The 18,376-nt window shown below is 36.6% G+C and overlaps 1 protein-coding gene across 3 annotated transcripts in view; it reads left to right on the top strand.

The window, feature by feature from the left end:
- Positions 1–18,376, top strand: part of TENM1 (teneurin transmembrane protein 1) — a 596,609-nt gene that overhangs the window by 327,507 nt on the left and 250,726 nt on the right. For all 3 annotated transcript variants that reach the window (XM_060088152.1, XM_060088154.1, XM_060088153.1), the window contains exon 11: positions 3,540–3,740. In XM_060088152.1, coding sequence (XP_059944135.1) covers positions 3,540–3,740 — 201 coding nt within the window. The remainder of the gene's footprint in view (positions 1–3,539; positions 3,741–18,376) is intronic.

Below are 18,376 nucleotides of genomic sequence, written 5' to 3' on the forward strand. Positions count from 1 at the left end.
TGTCTCTTCTGACAGCCTCTAATATTAACATGAGGCTTTATCTGTGGCCCTTGCAGAGCAGTAGTGAAAAATGGCATTTCCCCCCTCGTTTTAACAGTTTTATAACTTGAGAATTTCCATACTGATGATTTTAGGTGTTAATTTACATGCTTTCATTATTACAGAGTGCACTAGGCTACATCTTACTTTAAAGCACATAATAAAAATAATAATACATGCACATTTGGAACCATTTCATGAATGTTTTCTTTGGGAGTGATTTGTAATTACCATTATTATTATTGCTTTATATTGTTTATTTTTACATACCTCCTGCTGAAACTTGACCTCCATGCCTAAGGAAGTAGACTTACCACTAATGAGTTTCAAGGCAGTGCCTTTATATTAAAATTCACCCCAAAGGAGCCTTTACACATACACACACAATAGTTTTATCATTTACAAAACATACTTCAAAATAGTAATAGTTTTATAATTTAAAGAAGACACATTGGAAAATAAATTTACTAGTAATCAAACCTTTTTCATGTCACATTCCTCAAATAAGACTGATTTCAGAAATAATATTAAACCATTACCATGGGAGATGGTTTCATCACAACTGTTGTTCAGGAAAGAGACTGCTGAAAATGCGCTATAATTGCTTTTTAAAGATGGCTCATTGAGACTATTACATAGCATTTTAAAGGGTTTAATCTCATTCCACTCCATGAGCAAGCCAGAGTTTAGCTTTCCACTTCCCATTAGCCATAGTAGAATTTTGGTGTAAAGATTGTATCTGTTCCAATATGAATGTCATTGGTCCTAGGGAAGGCAGTAGAGTTCCTGAGTTACTTTTGGAAGCTGTTTTTATGGAAATCCATCTGCAACCATGATATTTTAAGTTGTACATTCAGATGCTATATGGACACACAGACATTCACCAAAAAATGGTGTCTATCACAACATCTACAATCTGCCCTGAAAAACGTTTAACCTAATTAATTTAGACCCTTCTAATTTAAATTTTGTAAGTCGTTGAAAAAAAGACTTAGCTTATGTTTGCCTTCTAGGGGCCACTAAGAAAATTTACATAATAACCAAGATAGCAAGGAATGCCATGTTTAAAGGTATAAACTTTTCAAATACAGTTTTTTAACAAAAAATACTTTAAGTCAGACATCACAAACCAGGAGCTCACAGGTTGAACTGGGCCCATGGATGAGTTTTGTTTGATTCACAGAGTGGTAGTGGTGGTGTTTTCGTTGTTGTTTAATGTGACGTATTTCCCAAAATTTAAAATAGAGAAATGTCATATAAAAGTCTCTGTTTCTAGCTTCTCTTGAACAACTAGAAAATCTGGTAACCTTGGGCCCACATTCCTATGTGGTGGCAATGATTGTAACCAATTAGCAGCAGCTTCCTTTAAACTGGACACTTATTCCCAGCACACCCTGTTTGTTTGTTTTTTTAATTTTTGAATTAATGTACTTTATTTTTTAGAGAAGTTTTAGACTGATATAAAAATTGAGCAAAAAGTACAGAGTTCCCATATAGCCCTCACCCCTACACACACACACACACACACACACACACACACACACACACACAGAGAGTTTCCCCTATTATTAACACCTTGCATTAGTAAAGTACCTTTGTTACAATTGATGAACCAATAATGGTACATTATGATTAGTAACTAAATAAAGCCCATAGTTTACTTAGGGTTCACGCCTGGTATTGTGCATTATATGGGTTTTGCTGAATGGATAATGTCATGTATCCACCATCATGGTATCATCCAGAATCATTTCACTGCCCTAAAAATCCTCTGTGCTCCACCTGTTTACCCCTCGTCCTACTCCAGCCCCTGGCAACCACTGAGCTTTTTACTGTCTCTGTAGTCTTCCTTTTTCAGAATGTCATATAATTCGAATCACACAGTATGGAAAATTTTAAACTGGCTTATTCCATTTAGCAACATGAATTTGTCTCCTCCATGTCTTTCCATGGCTTGATAGCTCATTTACTTTTCACTGAATTTCCATTGTCTCGATATACCCGTTTGTTTATCCATTCACCTATTGAAGGACATCAAGGCTGTTTCCAAATTTAGGCAATTATGAATAGAGCTACTATAAACATCCATGGGCAGGTTTTCGTGGGGGTGTAATTTTCAACTCATTTGACACCCTGTTTTCTTACATCCAGCCCATCTCGTTCATGTATACTACCAACCTGGTCCTTTCAGCCATATGACTTTGTGCCTCTTACTTATGTATGACTTGCCTATTCATTGAAGATGCCCTTCTAAAAAAAGAAACTATATTAAGTTAAATACTATTTCATTTATTTAAATTATTGTATTTTGATGTAATAAAATTACCTCCTTCTGAAACAATATTCTACATTTTAGACTTTTCCTCTCCCTCCAAATAATGAACAGATGAAATCAGGTGTACCTTCTGGTGTTTATTTGCTGATTAGCTCAGGTATTAAAGCATTGTGCTAATGATCCTGAGATCATGGGCTAATAATAATGGCAATAACACTAATTATAATACTGCTTAGTTAGACTTACTCTGTTCCATGGTACATGCCACACCCTAAAAGTAGGCCAGTCTTGCAGATGATGGCAGATTGTATCAGTCTATTTCCATTGCCAGAAAAGTAATTCAAAGCATACATCCTCATCATGGTTAAGTTATTTTGCTCTCATCTTATTTGTATGGGAAGATCAGAAATTTGGAAATCAACTTTCCCATTTCCCATGGGATGGTCGCTCAATTAAAAGCACAAAATGATTTTCCCCAAGGCAAACATAGGAATCTACTTCTAAAATAGAGTGTTTGTTAGAATGTGTCCAAAATTTTCCAGACTTCACAGAATCCGAGACAAATATAATTGAGTCTGTGATATTCTAAAGCATTGAAAACTATGTCACAGCATCCTGGTAGAAGGAGAAGCCACGAGGAAAAGAATTTTTAAATTACGTTAAAAATGTTGCATTTTCAGTGCTTCTTAGGGATAAATGAGAAATTATAAGAAATTGATTATATTGTATGATTTCATGAAACAGCAGTCACCTCACCTAATACCTTAAATAATCCAAACTTAAATATATATAAAAACTCCTCTAGACAATCAAATAAAAGCCATTTCTGGGAGTTATGATTCCAATTTCAGAAAAGGCGAGGAATGACTTACTAAAAATTCTTGATCTTTCTTACAAAGCCAAGGAATTCTTATTGAAGGCCCACACTGGTCCACCCACCCATTTGCGTGGGAGTACTATACACTGCTCATAATTTCACATAACATATGTGTGGTTTCCTTCTTCTAAATTTAGGTTGCAACCTTTATGATAGCCTACCATATTTTCAAGTGCTAATAATATTCTGGTTTGAACACAGCATTTACATGAGTCATTTTATTGCCTAATTAAAACAGCATAAATGATATAATATTAGGAAATCAGTGTATCTCGGTTTCGTTGTCCTAAGGTAAACTGGCCACACTTATTTACTTTCAACCTTTTCCCTCCTTTTTGGGGCCTTCAGAGGACTGCTTAGACCCAATGTGTTCTGGCCATGGCATCTGTGTAAAAGGAGAATGTCACTGTTCTACTGGTTGGGGAGGAATCAGCTGTGAAACTCCACTTCCCATATGTCAAGAGCAGTGCTCAGGACACGGGACTTTTCTCCTGGACACTGGAACATGCAGCTGCGATCCCAAGTGGACAGGATCTGACTGCTCAACAGGTATGTCAGAGTTTTCTTCTTGTTCTTCTTCCTTCACTCCCAAGTTCTTACTGGTCTTTACCTTAAGGTAGTGTCTCTTAAACTCTGATCTGTATGCCTTTGTGGGTTTTAAAGGGCTTCCAGGTATTCCCTAGGCTAGTATTTTACTGGATTTTCATATACAACATACTGCTGGGCTTTTAATCATATTTTGCATTGTCATAGTTCTGTATTCTCCTGTAGTTATTTCATCCATTCTCAAGTCTTTTGTTATCAGTTCTATACAGATTATTTGAAATCTATGTCTTCCCCAAATTTAAGTAGTCCTTCCTTTCCAGCCATCTGCAGAATATTTACACTGGGTGTCCCATCATGTAAAAACTCAACTTAGCCAGGCACTTTACTCTATTTCTATATTGCCATGTTCCTGCCCAATTACTAGTCCCACAACTTTGCTTCTCTACCCTAACATCATCCACAGTTCTCCGTTGTCTATAGAAAACCTTCAGATATCCTAGCCTGTTATCAAAAGCCCAGTAAAAACTATTCCATATCTCTCTCTCCAGCCTATCTTCTACTTCTGCTTCCTGCATAGATCCCTCCTTGCACTAAAGTAATCTGTATGCTCTCCTTACCCCCACTTTTCTTTATGCCCTTTCCTCAGCAGGGATGCTAATCCCTCTCCACCTGTAAAAATTCAACTCATCCACCCAGACCAACTACAGTTTTAGCCATTTTATAAAACTTTTCCTGGTCACATCAACAGGATCCTCTGAAATCCTACCGCACTCATTGCTAGAGAATCAAAAAGGCATTGTGATGTAGGTATTTGAGTACGTGACTTGTTTTTCCACCTAAACCAAAAATAAGGGATCGTCCTTTATATATTTTTTCTTATCCTCAGACCATGTGCTCATTAAGTGAGTAGAATTAATAAGTAATAGCTCTTACAAAGCCTCTGCTGATGAATTTTGTTGAGGATGTAAAATGGCACGTGATAAGCAAGAAGGACAGGTGCTCTGTCAGCACCTGAAATAGTTTTGAACCCAAAATCTGTAATCCTGTACTATAAAGAAACAGGAGAATCACTCTGTTAAGGGAATTAATTCTAACCTAATACTTCACTGTACAAAATTTTGTTGCCTCACATAGAAATAATATGGGAGAAAGGATTGCATTTTACAATTTCAGAAAATGATTAAAATGCTAAAGACAGTGTAATAATAACTAAAATGCAAATCTTAAAAATCACTCACTTATACACTTAGCAAATATAGTGTGCCTACGATGTGCTTGGCATGGTGCTTGGTGCTGGGGATATAGTGATGAACAAGATGGATGTGGTCCTTGCACACAAGGAGCTAGTGGAGAACACACATTGAACAATTAGAAGATAGTTAACAAAAGGGAAGTAACTGCATATTAGGGGACTTTACAATATAGCTCTAACCTGATTATTAATTTATTTACTAAATGTTATTAAACACCTTCCATCCTTCCATGTGTCAGATATAGTATCATGGCCTAGAGCATACACTTACATAACAATTATTGTGTATTAGGCACTTTTCTAACTGTTGGACTTATGTTCACTTAATCTTCATAACAACCCTATGAGATAAGTACTGTAATTAGGCCCACTTTACACATGAGGAAACTGAGGCACAGAGAGATTAAATAACTTGCCCAAAGTCACCCCTATAACAAGTACCAGAGTCCGAATTTGGACTGAGGTATTCTGGCTTCACGCTCCATGCACTGAACCATTGTACTATACTGTCCTCTGGGAGCCCATCACCTAATTCACCATGTATAAAGAGGTATCATTGCTAGGCTGTGTCCAAGGCCATGTACTGTAGAGCACAAAGAGGGTGGCATGGGTTATTTCTCTGAGAAGAAACTCTACAGCCAAGAAGACTTTGGAAAAGTCTTTTTTTTTAAATTTATTTTATTCAAGTATAGTTGAATTACAATGTTGTGTTAATTACTGCTGTACAGCAAAGTGATTCAGTTATACATATATATACATTCTTTTTCATATTCTTTTGCATTATGGTTTATCACAGGAACTTGAATGTGCTATACAGTAGGGCCTTGTTATTTATCCGTTCTATATATAGTAGTTTACATCTGCTAATCCCAAACTCCCAATCCATCCCTCCCTCACCCCGCCTTGGCAACCACAAGTCTGTTCTATATGTCCGTGAGTCTGTTTCTGTTTTGTAGATAGGTTCATTTGTGTCATATTTTAGATTCCACATATATGACAGGGACATAATAGGGGCTCAATAAATGTTTGGCCAATGGACAATTAAATGAGGAGGTGAGAATGGTTCCCTAGCTCTCACATCTAGGGGCAAACTGCTTCACCTCTCTGGCTTCAGTGTACTAGAATCCTTAAGGATGCTGAGACAGGTGAACTAGAGGCTACCACATTTGTGAGACATTGAACCACATATCTCTACACTTCTTCTATTAAACAAATTTTCCTTGAGCACTTACTATGTGCCATGTGCTAGCTCTTGGGATACATCAGTGAGGAATACAAAAATTCCTACACTAATGGAGCTTGCAGTCTGGCTGGGAGAGATAGACAGTAAACAATGAACAAGAAGTGTGCAAGTTTTTGAAACATGAGGAAACTGAGGACCAGCGAGGTTCAATGACTTGTCCAAGGCCATAGACCTGGCTAATTTGCAAACGTGCAAGTAGAAACCAGGGCTGTTGATTTCATTCTACATCTAGCGTTCCTTCTAGCCTCCACCCTCGCCCCCACCAAAGGAAGAGTTAGACAAAGAGCCAGGGACTCAGGTGTATAGATTAGCTTACTGAAAAGGGAAAGTTCGAGGAGATGAAGGGCATCAAATATCAAGTGCATGAATGACACATTCTTGTCCAGATACAATGTGGACTAAACGTAGACTAAATTAGAATGCAGACTAAAGCCACGTTCATCCATTCTAGACCCAGTAGAAAAAACACTGGAAACATCTCTTGCTCAAAGAAGCAGAAGAGTGAATAAGTATGATCCAAAACTTTGCATCCTTTCAGGCAAAAGGCTTCCTAATAAAACTACCAACTTGAAAAATAGGGGGAGGAAATGCCTTCCAAATCTCCGGTGTCATGGTATGAATAGTCCTTCTGTGATTTTTAAGCTCCATAAAGGTTGTTCCCACAGAGCATACTTAACCATCGAGATGATCTCACTGTGCAGACTTTGAATTGAGTGTGCTCAGTACAGGATGCAATTTAACATCTGATTCTTATAATGGATCATGTCATTTCAAAGGTGGTGGATATGCTCTTTGCCATTGATCATTTTCTTCCTCTAAGCGCATGACGCTTAGCTGTTAGCATGTTAACTGTGCTGCTCTGATACCAAGGGGACTGCAGTGAATGGTTTACTGATTATTTTTAGTCTGTTTTCTAGGTACGTTGAGTATTGTTAGTGGCAGTGAATTGATAGTTGATACAGGATTCTTTAACCTGAAGGTCTCATGGTACTTCACAAAGGTTAACTCATTAGTCTTTAAAAATACCTCAAGAGGAATACAATAGAAGCTAGTTATAACATAGTTTAGATTTGGATATACCGCAGGTCAAATCATACTCCCTTAAAATAGAACTCCTTGCCATGAAATCTCAGTAATACATTTAGCCTATACTGAAGATAACTGGCCTTGGCTTCTAATATCAGCATTGTAAAATGCATCTACTACATGTCTTTCATAAAATCTGGCTTCTCCTGGTCACATAGTCTTTGAAGGGGAGCACAAAAACAGAGTTTGGAGCTTTGTACTCCTTTCTTCCTGATGAAACTTCCTCTGAGTCACCCCGTCTATTCTTACTCTCGGATAACTGACTGTGAAATTCATAGAAGGTAAGCATTCACAAGGAGAAGACAGCTTCTGCTCTTTCTACCGTGATTACCTCTCATTATACTGGATCTTAGAACTGGATTAATCAGCTAGAGAGATGGAACATTACGCCCTGAAGTATTTCTGAACCTCAGATATATATATATATATATATATATATATATATATATATATATATATATATAGTTTGTTTGTTTGTTTGTTTTGCTATATAACAGAAATCATCTGAGGTACTATCATCATGTACCCCATCCAAGCCGGGTTAGTTCCTGAAGATCCCATAAGGCTTTGTTATAAGGATATTTGTTTTCAGGCTATCCTATGACATGTGGCCATCTTGTCCATCAGAGAGATGACACTGTGTGTGTGTATTTGTGTATGTGTGCACCTGTGTGTCTTTTCACAGCACAGTGACTTTGAGTAACTAATTTAACTTCTTTGAGTCTCAGCTGCCTCATTTTTGAAATGGTAGAAGATTAGCCAAATGGCCCTTGAGGCCCCTTTCAACACTGAGATCTCTGATTCTTGATACTGTTTAGTGAGCTGTTGACACTGATTATGAATGGTTCATGGATGCAGTCCATAAACTCTCTTAACTCCATATTGTTTATGGTGAGGAAATATTAATTGTAAATAGTTTTGTTTTCGTTATAAGGACATCCATACTTTGATATATAGACCATGCTCTTTGAGAATCTACCTGTATTTGTAGAGATATACATGCACACACACACATATACATGTGTATATATAACAATGTCTCGTTATGTTTTTAAGTGTTGCCTAATGGATGGTGATATGCATCTACTAATAAAATGGATAATTAGAGGAGGAAGTTGTAAAAGGCTCATATAATTATTATTGCTAGGAAAACTTTCCTTGATTACACAAGTATCATATGCTTTTAAAACATTATTAGTTTTCCCCTTTATTGAAAGTGCCAATAATCAAAAGATTTTCATCTGATTCTACATACCTATCACATACAATGCATCACTTTCCTGCAATTTCCAGGTATTGATTAGGCCATTTGAGATGATTAGTGCGTACGCTGTATTTTTCCTACAGATATTACAGTAACAGCAGGGTTGTACCTGCCATTTGATAAAGAAGCTTTGTTCCAAATCTAATGTACATGCTGCGGGCACAACGATATAGTCATTCATCATGCCACTGAAGAGAAAAATCCACTCATATATAAAGTAGCTACTATTAAGTATCTTCAGTAGAAAAGAGATAAAAATCAATGTACCCAGGATTGCAGGTACTTTTCCCTCTTCAGTTCGGGGGACACACTTGAATTTCTTAGGCACAGTAGCTGAGTTCTCAGAAGAAAAGTTTCTATTAATTAGTAAACAATGTTAATATATTATAATGCTACAAATTCCCTGGACTTAAAGAAAAGCTCAAATATAGACAACTAGTCACCGAAACATGATGGGAGGTTCTTTTTAGCGTACAGGGACAAAAGGCTTATGACTAATTCCTATGTAGGCTTAATTATTTTTAACTTGCATTCAAAGTATGACAACCTCTGATCAAATTTATTTTAAAGTATTTCTTTTTCTACTCAGTAAAAAAATAAAGGGTAAACCTTAAGGTGACTCTGATTTGATTGATTTAATAAAACAAACCCCTGCTTGAAACATAGTGGCTACACCATTAACACTACAGTGAGGTCAAAACATTAACTGTAGATTTACTGAATCAGTAAATGAAGTTCATTGGTGGCACTAGAAATACAACCCAAGAGCATCCTTAATAGAATTTCAATTCAAATTAAGGGTGTAAGATGGAATCCACATAAATATTTTTGAGAGGTAGATATGAAATGGAAAAAAATCATACTATTATCATGATTTCCTAGCAACACATCCTACTCAGAGATGGTTTGACACCCCCGAAGTTTTTTTTGTCTCAAGTGAAAATAGAAATTGAACCCCAAAATATTCTCAGATTCAAAAATCCCTTATTTTTATAAAGGAGAGTTCATTTAATAGCCATAAGATTATATATACAGTGCAGTGATTCAAGGCACATCAAATATCAAATGTTTTCAAAATACGTCTTTTACATTCTGTTCTGAGACAATAAAAACCATGCCTGTTCTGCCATCATTAGCTGGCTGCAATGCAAAAATCCAGTGAAACTTTTGACAATTTGACAAGTTTGAAAAAGGAGGTACATTTGCAGCTTCCTCTCTGTAAATCTGAACTAACTCTACTGACTGTTCCAGGACATTAAAGCTTTAAAATTGTTTTTGAAACCAGGGACATATATTAAAATAAGGTGGCAACTGTGAGGCAAGAAAATGTAATTAAGTAAGCATGAGTGTGAAGATGCATGCTTACTTACATGGTTAAAGTACAGTTAATAATAAGGAATGCATTTGGACAGACCAATAGGGGCATCAAAAGAAAACAGGAAAATTCTGTGCTTCACTATTAAATGCATTCCTCTCACTTACCCAAAGTCTTATTCTGAATTCCAATTCATTTTCTATTTGGCATTTTTCTCAATTCACATTTATCTACATGAAATGAAAACAGACCCAGAAAAGGGTGTATCTAAAAGGTGTATTTGGCCCTGTAGGTGAGATCCTGCAGGGCAAGTGGCCACCTGGGTGCCCACCTCCACAGTCTGACCTTCCGCCTGCTTGTCTAGTGGAGATGGCTGAGAGGGCTCGAAGGAAGCCAGAAATCAATTGTGCACAATCGGTGGCCAGGACATGGACAAGAATCAGAATAAGTTGTCCCAGTCCTGTGCAAAATCAAATGATTAGAGATATTGAAGAGCACCCCATACATCTCCCCCAAATACACTGAAGGATACTTTCATTCCTGTAATTAAAACATCCTGCGTTGATCTGTTGGTTTTAATTTCTTCTCCAAATACTTACATATCCATTTTCTTCATTTCATTATTATGGCCATAATCCGGGGTCATTATTAGAATGTGGATTGCATATTGAGCTTTGATGACACAAAATACCTCCAGGACTGTTCCAGAGATTTGCTCTACATGTATTCTTCTGAGTCATTGGAAAGAAGGAGAAGAGACATAGGAAGGACAGAGATTAGTCCTTCATTAAAGAGTAAGGACAATACATTTTTACCTGGAAACTTAATAAGGTGGAGCTCATAGAAATTCTGAATGGGTACTTGCCTCTGCTGTAAAGAACTTGACTTGTACTTGTACTTCCACATTCCCAATAACCTAGCAAACAGGTTTCTATTACTCTCGTAACATCCATAAGGTCTAAGCAGGGTTGGTAATAAGTTTCCTCATTTTATAGCTGAAGGAACTAATTTGCTGTGAGACACAGGGAAAAAGTTACTTTATTGTGTATGCTTCAGAGTTGAGGTTGACAATAGAATTCACAGCCCAGTGTCCTATCCTAAGGATCAGTGTGGATTAATTTTGTTTTTATCCTGCTTGTGACTTGCAGAGCTTCTTGAATATAAGAACCCATGTCTTATATACACTACCAAATGTAAAATAGATAGCTAGTGGGAAGCAGCCACATAGCACAGGGAGATCTGCTCGGTGCTTTGTGACCACCTAGAGGGGTGAGATAGGGAGGGTGGGAGGGAGACGCAAGAGGGAGGGGATATGGGGATATATGTATACATATAGCTGATTCACTTTGTTATACAGCAGAAACTAACACAACAATGTAAAGCAATTATACTCCAGTAAAGATGTTAAAAAAAAAAGAACCCATGTCTTTCATAAATCATAGAAAATGGTCAGTCATCATCTCATTGAATCTTGATTTTCCCACTTTCTCTGTTACCTCCTTTCAGAAGTTCCATTAGACTGTCCCACTCTGGTCTCTATGTCTTTTATTCTTTTTCCGATTTTACATTTCTTTGTTTCTCTGTTGTTTTGTAGGTGATTTCTTCAAATTTGTCTTCTGGCTCACTAAATATCTCTTCAGCTGTGTTTATTATGATGGTTAACCCTTCCATTAGATTTTAAATTTCAGTGATATCTTTTAATTTCTAAAATTTTAATTTAGTTTTTTTTCAAATATGCCCTATTAATTTTTGGCAATTTCTTGCTCCTTAATCCTGTTTTTGTTTACTCTCTTTTCTTTAAACATACTAAACATAGTTATTTTATATGCTATATTTGAAAATAGATCATGTTAAGGCTTTGTGGGTCTGGTCTGTGGTTTCTTGTTTCTGTCAACTCTTGCATATGATGGCTTGCTTTTTTGTTTCTTTTATTTTTTAATTGTTGGTTCAAATATGTTTAAATTCTGAGTCTGGGGAAGATTTACATTTGTTTCTGTCAGAACCTGTCTGCACTACAGATCAGGGCAAACTTTATTTTTTTACTGTAGTATAGTTGACTTACAATATTATATTAGTTTCAGGTGTACAACATGGTAACTATTTGTACTGATTTAAAGTTTAAATTAAAAATCTCAGGTTATGGTTTTTCGGACCATACAGATGGTACAAATTCAGGCCCCAAACCCACATGAAACTTGGCTAGTTACCATGAAGTATCAGAGGAGGCTTGTTATTTAACATCCTCAGACCCAAGCCTGAGACAGATTATTTCCTTCTAGTCTGTTTCTGCAAGGCACATTTTCATCTAGATTGGTTTTAATATGGATCCCTGATCCTGTGCAGGCCCAAGGTTCAGCTAACAATCTGTTTCCCACTCTGGACCCTCACCAGAACTCTAGGTCACCCAGATCAGCAGATGCCTCTGGTGTACTGGCATACCTCTGACTCTCCATATAATCTTAAGCTAATCAGCCACTATGGATCTCAATTTATACACCTGCAAAATGTGTTTTTCAGCTAAATTCGCATTTCAATTTATTTTTAATAATTAACGTTTTCACTTTAAGTGGAGAAAAAATATTTAAGTTCTAATTAAATCAAGAATTTTTTCTACTAAGGTATGTGTGAACACATTAGAGTCCAACAAACCTAGAAGAGTTTATTCCAACTAGCAAAATGGTTCAGTTAGTGTGCATTGGAAGAATGTTCTGAGAAGTATTGTTAAAAAGATATTTCTGAAGCCATAGCAGTCAAAGTTAACGGTGGAGTCAAGAGTAAACAATTTCAGCAATCAAAGAGAGCTTCCCACACTTCTCTGCTAGGTCCATTCATTTTTAAAATTGAATTCTGCATGTCAAGCAGTGAAAGGTAAAGCATTCTAAATACTACTGCCTGCTTTCATTTCCAACCATCTTTGTTTATTTCTTCTTTGACAGACTTTTGGCATAATCATGGAATATTGACACTAGATTAGATCTTAGAGATCACCTAGGTTTGCCCTTCCTGTTATAAAAGAAAACTGAGGCCCAGAAAGTTTGAATGATTTTTTGTAAGGTCAAGTAGCTAATTAGGCATATAGTTAATATGAGAGACAAGTCTCGTGATTTCTGGTTTAGACCTTTTGTCCAATATACCATTCAGAGAGCCTTGTTCAAATTCAACAGATGTTACCTTTCCTTTGTCAGCACTGCCACTGAATCTCTAGAAAATTGGCAATGAGCATATATACAGGGCAGGATCCCAGCATCTGTCTCTTCCTTGACTATCAGAATGTTATGATTTAGGGGAGAAGTAGGTTGATGAAAGTGATCTGAGCCAGTGTTGGAAAAAAAAAAAAAAAACAGTGTTAGGAAAATCGTCAGAGATTCAGCATAGAAAAATTCAGACAGAAATGAACTCAAATCCCAGCTCTGCTTCTAAGAGTTACTGTGTAACCTTGAGTAAGCTAATTGGTTTCTTCGAGCCTCTCCTGTAAAATGGGGAAGTAATTCTTACTTTGTAGGGTAGTTGTAAGGGTTAAATGAGATAATATATCTGAAACACCTAGCATAGTGCTTCTCCCATAGTAGACGTTAAATTATAATAATAAATGGTAGCCATTATTGTCATTATATTTCAATTCTCATTGTAAAGACACATTTCAAAGACAAATCTTTTGTAAGTAGAAGATAGATTAGTAGCTGTCTCAAAGAAATTCATTTTCAGACGTGGTAAAGCTGAATTAATTTAAAGGAGTATGAAAATTCTTTCTATTCCAAAGTCATTACATTTTTTTTTGGTCCCTTCCCAAATGGTATTATTTCTTGTGTTTGTAGAATAGATGTTTCACTGAAAAGTTGGCTAAAAAGTATTTATTCTATCTCTTCACTCCCTTTATTTTAAGTCCTGCTATTCATCATAAAATCACATTCAAGGAAAATTTATATTCCTGATCTGTCTGCTAAGATTAGGTTCAGTAACAGGAAATACCTCCCTCAGGGGAGGCAAAAAAAAGAGTAGCTTTAACAAGATATAACTTTGACCTTACTCTCACACAAAAGAAATCTAGAGGTAGGCAGACCAAGGCTTATATGGTGACTCCAGAAAGAAAGTTTCTGCTGGCTCACACTTCTAGTATCCCTAAGATGGGACCCTTATCCTCATAGTACACAATGGCAGCCAGTGCTCCAGCCACCACATCTTCATTTCAGGCAAGATGAAAGAATGGAGGAGAAAAGGGCCTGTCTCCTCTCTTTTAAGGAGACTTCATTGATGCTGCTGCTGGAAGCATTTATTTATATCTCATTGACCAATAATTAAATCATGTGACCACACCTAGATGCAAAGGAAGCCAAGAAATGTAATCTTTATTTAAGGAAGCCATGTGCACAGCTAAATAACATCAAATTTCATTGTAGTTTTCTAGCTTCCAACCAATACATCAGGGCAACAAGATCACTTCCATGACTCACCATGTCCTCAACATAAAACCAAACCCATAGCTCAATGGAAATAAAACTTTCTTTGTATTGGGACAGTGAGACACTTCACCTACGGATCCTCTTCAAGATTTAGTATGGAAAATGGATTAAGGTATCTCCTTATTAGTTACTGTATTGATAACATGTTGAAATGATAATATTTTTGACATATTGGGTTAAATACAATATATTATTGACATTAATTTCACCTGTATTTAAAATATTTTAATGTGGCTACTAGAAAATTTAAAGTTACATCTGTGGCTTGCATTTGAGGTTCACATTATATTTCTATTGGACAGCATTGCTCTAGCATATGGCAGTATTAAGTTTAGCCTGGAAAATATAGCTAAATGTATCTTCTAAATTAAACTGAACATAATATAACTAAATGTATCTTCCAAATTAAACTGAACATATTCAGATAGCAAGGTAACTTGAATAAGTACCTTGTAGTATAGGATTGTCAACAAAGTCAGCTATATGTGGAAAAGGTTTACTAAAAATGATGATTTGGGTTTTAGTATAATTGATCAACAGTCCTTTTTGGCACTAAGACACCAAGGGTAACCATTATTAAATCCAGTTCTAGTTTATGACAATAAAACCATAAGAAAGAAGTATAAAAGAATGCTTATACTTATATTTCCTAAGACAGGAGAAGCATCAAGTCATTATACTCAGAATTCTGCAAAATATAATAAAGAATACAAATGTGGGACAACAGTAGAATAATTAAATGCCTAATGATAACCTACTTCTTGTATAGAACATAGGCCTGCGAAGCCCAGACTTTTAATCTCTCGAAGGAAACCAGCATATGTTTTAAATAATATGTCTAATGAAGTAATAGGTTTCTAACTTGGATGGACGAAAGAGTTTTTGTGTCATAAAATGAGTTAGAACACTCTTGAGTCCAGCCAGAAAACCTATAGAGATAATAAACAAACTGGCACGGATTAGAGCTTGTCATTCAGAGTGGCTCTTGGGTGGTTCTTCAACCATGAAATCTTCCTCAGCTGCTTTATTTAGCTTGATTGTTTAAAAAATCATGTGTGCTATGTAAGGGGGAATTACTAAAACATAGACAGAGGTGGCTCGGGATCACCAAGTTGTCAGTTGTCATCTGAGATGCCATGACCTTGTTCTCTAAGTACATACCTGTGTAACTACCACAGACCCTGGCCTCTTTACGGGATGGAACAACCAAATTCAGATCTTTCCACAAGGTCATATGAAATCTGAGTTTTTACTTAGCAATAAGCTTTTCATAAACACAGCTTGACTTTGATAAAAATCCAATGGCCTCTTTTTATTGAGGAAGGTCACCACGTTTGTTTTTCTCTATCCAACATTCTTGGCAAACCAGATACTAGGACAGTAGAGACAGAGAGTGTATCCATTTTAATTATCATCAACCCATTCATAATGAGAGCTGTCCCTCGCTTCAGGACCATGAGGGAAGGATTGAAATGGTCTCTGGGAATCAATGGAGTGTGATAGCTCCCAGTCCATCTCAGTCGTCTCAACCTCCTGGCATTGTTAGTCCAAACATAAATGCAAAAAAGCTCTAGAACAGCTATACCAAGGGTTAAAATAGTGACAAAATTATTAATTTCTGCCTTTTTCATAATATCCATCTAAGCAAGGTAGTGAGAAAGAGAAGCTAATCCTAGTCAATAATCCTATATAGCAAATAAAATCTATAATGTTGGCCTCCAGGCTAGATACAGACAAAGTTTCTTGTAGATTTATCCCATATCCTGCTCTTCAGTACCAGCAGGTTTGGTGCATAAAAACATTTTTTATGTGTGAGGAAATTTCCTTTTGGGTTAATACATCTCCGTCTAAAAATATCTCTCTCTCTCTAAAAGATTGGTTGATGGGGAAGCAACCCACATAATCCCTGAAGACTTCTGGTAGAAAGCAATAGGATCCACCACCATCCTAGAATTCAACTCTTAAGATATGACTAATTCTACCAAAAGGAGCAGAGAATGGATAAAATTTTAAAGATGATTTTAAAAGGGTCGTATATCTAAGCAAACTGTGTGCACCTTGACAGGAGATATACAAGGGTAAGGGCAAATCATTTCCAGATTGTCAGCAAACTGAATCAGGACCAAAAGGAAGACAGTCCAGTATATAAGTCAGACATTCAATAGCGGTTCACCTTACCTCTGCCAAGTTTTGTAGTTGTTATTGTTTCTTAGCTAAGTGGAGAGGGAAAGAGGCAAAACTCTCATATATGAGAAGATACCTGTGTTAAACACAAGGTCTCATGAACATGTTTAAACCAATCAGAAAAGACAGTGTAACAACAGGGTCTCTACCTGTGGAATTCCAGCCTGGGATGTACCAGAAAAATCCTGGTCATCAAAGAACACTTTGGTGACTCTGAGGACTCTATTTTATATAGATAGATACATCCAATATAATTATTATATAGTACATTGTCTGTTGAAGCTTCTACCAACACTGGAGTAGTTCAACCTAATCTGGCAGACAAAAACCTCTGTCTGCAAAGTTGGAAGACCCCCTATTTCTGCAAATGTATCAGACATACCTTTTCTGGCCCAGGTAATCTGTACCATGGTGGGGCTCATTTATGACTGTAATGATGATTATGATAATAATAATAATGACAAAGATATTACATTTATTGAGCTCTTACTATATACGTGCTTTACAAATATTATCTATTTAATCTTCATGACAAGTCAGTATTTCCAAAGTATTTTCTATACAACTGTTTACTGCAAGATGTTATAGACAAGCAAAAACCACTCTATGGTGAAAAAGTAAAAGGAGATATCTACGTGTTAGCTCCCACTTGAAAATTCACAAAGCACATTCTCATGTTATAGATTCTAAAAATTCCCTGCATAAGGAAAGCTGTCTACCAGAGCTTCCCACAAAATTTTGATCAGTAAACCCAGGTTTCACCTAACATTTCTTTATATCCTGCGGAGATAGAAGTGTTCTTTGGAACCACTTTGGGGAAAGGTGCTATAGAATGCTATCATCATTTTATAGATAAGGAAATGAAAACCTAAAGAAGTTCAGCAGTGTGCCTGAGATCACGTAGCCATTTGGAGGCAGAACCTTTGAAGCTAGGTCTATTTATTGCCAAAGCCCATACTCATCATTAACTGTAATGACTCAGATAATTGTTATCACGTATTAACTATTATGTTCAATATGCTATATGTATATTGCCTTTCATCCTTGTAACAATCCTGCAGTGAGAGTACTGTTATTCCCATTTTATAAATGAAGAAAATGAGGCTTGATTAGATCCAATGACTTACCCAGTCCTTGCCAGAAAAGCTTAGCCAGGGCTGTCAACAGGACTGTAGAGCTGGCTGGTTCTGGTTATGTAGTCTTAAGCAAATTACCTAACCTCTTGAATTTTCAATGTCAGTATCTGTAAAATGGGTGTAATATCTCTGGCACATAATGGTTAGTAAATAGTTTCTAAAACAAGTGTAATCAAGCCAGTATACTTTGAAATAAACACATAATGAGGTACTTCCCTGGTGGTCCAGTGGGTAAGACTCTGTGCTCCTAATGCAGGGAGCCCAGGTTCAATCCCTGATCATGGAACTAGATCCCGCATGCATGCCACAACTGAGTTGTCATGCTGCAACTAAGGAGTCTGCATGCTGCAACTAAAGAGCCCATGTGCCACAACTAAGACCCGGAGCAGCCAAAATAAATAAATAAATAAATATTTTTTTAAAACACATAGTGAGGTTTAACATCATTGGAAGTATGGTTCATGAATTTATTCATTACCTCTAAGGTAGATAGATGTGAACTTGATATCAATCAAGTTTTTAGGCATCATTAGAGAAGGCAGTTGAGGGCCAGAGAGTAGCAGGCTATCAAATAAACCCTAGGCCCAGGGAGGGAAGATATAAATTCTGTAAAGGTCATACTTTCAGATTCAGTCAAAAAGGTTCAGCACAGTGTAATACAAAGAACACAATTCAGTGTCAGGCAGAGTTTGATGCCAG

Source organism: Mesoplodon densirostris, chromosome X (genome assembly GCF_025265405.1).
Source record: "Mesoplodon densirostris isolate mMesDen1 chromosome X, mMesDen1 primary haplotype, whole genome shotgun sequence".
Classification (NCBI taxonomy): domain Eukaryota; kingdom Metazoa; phylum Chordata; class Mammalia; order Artiodactyla; family Ziphiidae; genus Mesoplodon; species Mesoplodon densirostris.